The sequence below is a fragment of the Cyprinodon variegatus genome, unplaced genomic scaffold (genome assembly GCF_000732505.1).
Source record: "Cyprinodon variegatus isolate N-32 unplaced genomic scaffold, C_variegatus-1.0 Scaffold310, whole genome shotgun sequence".
Classification (NCBI taxonomy): domain Eukaryota; kingdom Metazoa; phylum Chordata; class Actinopteri; order Cyprinodontiformes; family Cyprinodontidae; genus Cyprinodon; species Cyprinodon variegatus.
Window position 1 is genome coordinate 768143 of NW_015150763.1, and position 5752 is coordinate 773894.

Sequence of the window (5752 nt, forward strand, 5' to 3'; positions counted from 1 at the left end):
TCCTTCATTCGATTTCATCCTGGACACTACAGAAAATGGGCTTAAAGTGTAAAAAACCGAACTTCTCCTTTAAGTTAATGGATGGAGTTGACAGAAACTTTTCTCAAGTAAGATTAATGATACATTATCATATATTTACCCAAATTAAAGTAAAAGTACAACGCTATACTACTCGTAAAAGTTTTTTTTTTTAATTACTCAAGTAAATGTAACTGAATAGATGTACTGCGTAAATGTAAACACCCTTGGATTACTAGCCACATATCGTGGCGAAATGTCTAATATGAATTTGACAAGGGATCTGCAAGACATATCAGTGTCTGTTTCTTTATGTGCTATGCAAAATGTTCTCTTTTTTTTGTTTTCTTTAGTGGCTTTTGCAACTGAATAACAAATATATCACTGGTAGACACAGATCATCCTTTGAATACCTTACTTCAGAAAAAACTTATGTACTGTATGAATCAAGGCGACCTTAACAGCTGATTTATTTGAAGTAAAATAGAAAGAAATAAAGAATAGTAAAATACTTTTGCACAATATGGTACATATAAGAAAACATATGAATCTACAGAAGATATATCCTATAAATGCAAACACTTTCTGCCTTTGTACCTTTTTATTCCACTGATTACATTTATTCACCATCCAATCTTCTTCTTATTTAGATTTTAACTATTGAGCGATTGGGCCGAAGACCTCTTATTTACGGTGGATTCTTCGTCATGGGCCTCTGTTGTGTAGGAATCACAGTTTCAGTCCTGCTCCAGGTACATTACATAAAAATGTCTCTTAAAACTTGTGTAGAGTTTGCTACATTAGAACCACTGTAAGTTTGCTATCAGCTCTGATATCTACTGTCTGCCTCTTTTCTTGCCTTGTTTGTGTCTGTAAACATTACCAACACGAGCAAGAAAGTAATTAAGTGTAATATTAAGTGAATGTCAAGGAACACCACATGGTACAAATGATGTTTTTGGTATCCTATAATCAAAATGATTGAGTGCAATTAAATGGATAGTCATTAGAAAATGTGTGAATTGTGTGACTTGGCAGGCGCAGTTGCCCTTCATGAAGTATATCAGCGTTGGCTGTGTTGTGGGGATCATCGCTGGCTTCTGCATAGGTCCAGGTAAAAGGAAACTTCCCTCTTTTCTCTGTTTTCTCAAAGGTCAAGCTGAACCCATTTAGTCTGCAGATGCAGGCATTGTGTTTAAGGAGACACTCCCTCCTGGTGGAAACTTGTGGAACAGCAGGTTGCAAAGCTGAAGCCTAGTATTCATCCCCCTCCCCTGCAACAGCATGAAGAGATATTGTATTTCATTAGTCTTGTAAATTAGGAAATCCGTGCTGCCACACTGTAGCCATTTAGATGAGACGAGGGAAGAGAATTACGAGGCGTTAGTTTACAACCACGTCGAGCGGACCCATGAGGATGATGAATCGGACCAAATCTGGTGTACATAACGTCATTCATCAGTGCTGCAAAAATCTATAGCACAGAACAAGAAGGAGGATCTCTGTTCAAGCAATTAGACCTTTAATGGCTCATTGTTCACAAGCTTCCCCGTGATGAATACGGTTTCCTTCGAATGAAACCTTGCTCTCACAATGAGACGTTCCTAAACGTAGAGCACATGTTGACAAATGATGGCCTATAGTTATTCATCTGACAGTAATAAACCTCTCTGTCTGCTGTTAGCAGCCAAAGATAATGAGGACATCATTCTGGAGGATGATCATTAGAGCTTTGGCTAAAGCACAATCTAACAAAGAAAAATGTTTAGATTAAAGCCACCCCTCTGATGTAACTTATATTAGTAGAATTCCTTGCAAAGCTTTTTGCAGATACGCCTGCCTCTTCTAGACACTGACAACCATTCTCCTTTCTACGATTCCTCAGTATTAACAGACAATAAATGAAATACAGGTAGGGAAACAAGTGTAACTTAATAGCACTTTTGCTTTTGTTATATCATCATCTATTCATTTTGAATGAAGGCTATTGAATAGGGGGGTTATTATAAACTACTTGATGAATGAAGTTGCAGGTGTTCATTTTAAAACAGCGTTGGGTAATTAAATTTGATTTGTGGGATGTGAGGAGCCTTGGTTGAATAAAGTCTTTAAAATTATTGAATGTGAAGCAGAATGCTGCAGTTTTTGCCTTCGAAATAACACAAATAATGCATGTGTGTTGTTTCTTTACAGCCGGTGTGCCTTACCTGATCACAGCAGAGCTCTTCAAGCAGTCTCACCGACCTGCTGCCTATACCATAGCAGGCTGCCTCAGTTGGTTTTCCAACTTCCTCATTGGCTTCGTTTTTCCTTTCCTAGAGGTCAGAAACTGAATCCATTGTATTCTGTTGTCTAATTTTATGTTCTTCTTATAAAGATTTTTAGCTCTTCATAATCAACATGTGAAATTTCTATTTGTGCAAACGTTTCCCTTTCAAGTTGATTACTTTTTAAGTAGCCAGAAGGGAATGTTAAAGTTTCAAATATAGTGCCTTAAAAATTGTTCATCCCCCTTAGTAAATAATTATCAGATTTTTTTTATTTTTAGGACCTCAGACCTCTGTGTATTTTATTGTGATTTTACAAGGAAGGCTAACACAAAGGGGCACATTAGTTTACAATTAGAGCTAAAAAGCGTAGAAACCATCTTTAGAAGTCATCTAATTACCAAATACAGCCCCATGTGTGAAAAGTAATCTCGTTATAAATCCAGTTGTTCTGCAGGGATCTCAGAGGTTTGTTAGACAACATTAGTGAAAATACATCTTGACTATTAAATAATACAGCAGATAAACCATTGGGATGGTCATGGGAAGGTTCAAAGCTGAAATAGGTAAGAAAACATAAAAGTTAATGCTTAAAAAAATTTGTAATCACAGCATTTTTCTATGCATCATCACCTAATGTACGTATGTTGCTGTATGTTTTACACTGTTAACTCACCTGCAGTAACTTCCTTAAACTAAATCAGATGCAAAGCATTTTCATAGTTTTTTTTGCATATAAACTAAACTAGTCACCCAAGAGAAAGGATATGATATTTCAGGAGGCTTACAGCTTGTAAACCTCCTGAAATTATTATAATCCACTGGTGCTTGTGTTTGTTGTTTTTAATTTGCGTACGTGTGCTGACCATTAATAAACTCTTATTATCAGTATGTGGGTCTTGTCATATTCAGGTCATTATGCTGCTCTGTGCATTATTGCTGCTAAGGTCTTGTTTTACAGATGTATTCCTTTGTTTTATTTTTTTAATCTCTTAATTCTTGTGTCCTTTTAATTTGTGTTTCCATTCACATTTAGTTAATCTTTTTCTGTCTCTTTGATATTCTTCCCCCTTTCCTTCAGGAGAGGAGCAAAATAATTGCTTATTTCACTCCATTTATGTCAATTGATAGAGCATTAGAATGTAGAAAATGGCAGTTAATTAGGTGTAAAGTCAGAATTTATTTTTGAACCATATATTAAAAAAAACATAATTTCAATAAATAAAACTAATATTTTATCATCCAAAAATGATAGTCAACATTTTTTGGAAAAATCAGATGAAAATCAAATTTTCCAAGTGAAATTATTTACTACAAATCTGAAAGCATTTCATAAGTAGGGTTAGGCGTTAGGGTTAGGTTTAGGGTTATGAGATGTTTTGTCTGACAAGCAGTTTTCTATGTTTTTAAAATCAGCTCCATAACACATTTGAAACATTTTGTGTTGTTCCTTTTCAGGAAGCTACAGGTCCATACTGTTACCTGATCTTCTGCGCGATCTGCTGGGGAGTTGCTTTGTACACCATATTTATCATTCCGGAAACCAAGAACAAAACATTCCTTGAGATCAGCCAAATGTTTAATACCAAAAACAGCATCAGGAAGGAAGAGCCGACACCAAACAGTCATTTGAAACTGGCACTGATGAACGGCTATGGATCGCTCGGGCTCCATGATGAAAACTGAAACATGGAAAGAAGACCACAACCTCTGTGATGATCCTGTAAAAGGAGTACGATGACCCGCTGCACTCTTTAGATTCTCTCCTCCAAAAGAAAGTCTGAGAGACATTAATATACACACAAGAAAATAAAATATGGGCCTATTTGAAATGGTTTTGTTTATTCTCGTTGTTACATGTGATTATTACTAAGTTGATGTCCATGACAGAGAGGTTACACAGTCATGCATTTCAGCTTTAATGTTAGTCACATTTGCATCAGTTGTTTGCAGTCTTAAGGCTCTTTTGTTTGAACAATGGCAACTTTGTAGTATTCATAGTTTATAGCAACTGTGTTAATCGGATTCTTTTAAACACCACATGATTACTCTGGTTTAATAGTTTTGTTTGACCTTTATTAGTCAAATTCAATTATTCTTTTACCAGTAAACAGGGCACCATGTTAAATATGCAGTAAATATACAGTTCCATAAGTCATTATGTATTGGACTAAACAAAATGTAACAAGAATATGTTAATTGTGAACATTTTTATGTGATAGGAAAGTAAAACTACAGTTACTTAAAAAATAAAAAAAAATTATTTGGGTTTTATCTGACACCCTATAAGGTGACATTTGCAACCTCGAATTGTCTTCAGTCTTCAGTAGCTTTTATTTGTCCCAGTATGGGCAATTTTGTGCAGTAGTAGTACACCTTTAAAACACATGTTCAAGTTTCACAAATCACAGATTAAAATAAAAGAAGCATAAAAGAGACAGAAATGTAAAAAATAATAAAAAGTAAATAAATATGCGCAAATGAGAGCATAGGCCTGAATGCATGCAACATGTGGCTATTTGCTTTTCCTGGTAAAGTTTAACAGCTGAAGAGCAGAGGGAATAAAGGAGTGTTTGTATCTGTTGGTCCGAACTGGTGGGGGAACCGGAGGGTAGAAACTGAAATTCGTTATGTAGGGGATGGGTATAATTATCCAAAATGGACTCAGCCTTCCTGATTACCTGATCTTCATATATTTCAGTCATGTTTTTCTGTTGAACACCCATGATCTTACTGCACACCTTAATAATCTTAGGGTGTGCAGTTTTCTGGTTTTTTTTGATAAACCAATTTAAAGTATTGCATCACTGTTAACTGAAATGATAGCATTATTCTGAAATCTTTGCTCAACAATCAAAAGGATGTGTTTATAATTTACCTTCACTGAATCAAAGCTTCAAATTTAACATTTCCTGTATACACATGCACAAGTTTTTTGGTGAATATCTTTAAAAGGTTTGTATATTCAGAGCAAGGGTCACAAACCATTTTGAAGCTGAGAGCTGCTTCATGAATAGTTATATTTATTTTTATGGCCCTGCTGAAAGTTAAACCTTCCTTCCATTCTCCTTCGCTGACCAGCTCCCCTGTCCCTGTAGCAGAAAGCATCTCCTCAGCATGGGTCTACAACCAGTGTTGTCACCAGGTCCATTTCTAAAATGTTCTGAAGTTCACCCAAAAACTGGTGATTTTTTTGATATGTAATTGTATTGTATCTTTTCATTTTTTTGTTCTTACAAATAATTCAATTAGATTCAGTTCATTCATAAAGCACCAATTTACAACATGTCATCTCAAGGTACTTTACTGAGACAATTTTCAACCATATCATACAGTCAGATTGCTTCAAAGTTTTTTATCTAAGGAAAACCAGGTGATTGCATTGAATCATTGGCTGAATTCGATCTCATTGGCTGCATCTTCCAAGGACACGGTCCACCTGGATTGGGTCCTTTTAAGTCTGTGAA

The 5752-nt window shown here is 35.5% G+C and overlaps 1 protein-coding gene across 1 annotated transcript in view; it reads left to right on the forward strand.

The window, feature by feature from the left end:
* LOC107090745 (solute carrier family 2, facilitated glucose transporter member 5-like) overlaps window positions 1-4591 on the forward strand; it is a 14858-nt gene extending 10267 nt beyond the window's left edge. Inside the window, exons 9-12 of the mRNA XM_015384304.1 lie at window positions 669-770; window positions 1057-1132; window positions 2212-2339; window positions 3744-4591. Of these exons, the coding sequence (XP_015239790.1) occupies window positions 669-770; window positions 1057-1132; window positions 2212-2339; window positions 3744-3971 (534 nt within the window). The 3' untranslated portion in view covers window positions 3972-4591. The remainder of the gene's footprint in view (window positions 1-668; window positions 771-1056; window positions 1133-2211; window positions 2340-3743) is intronic.
* Window positions 4592-5752: the final 1161 nt, after the last annotated feature.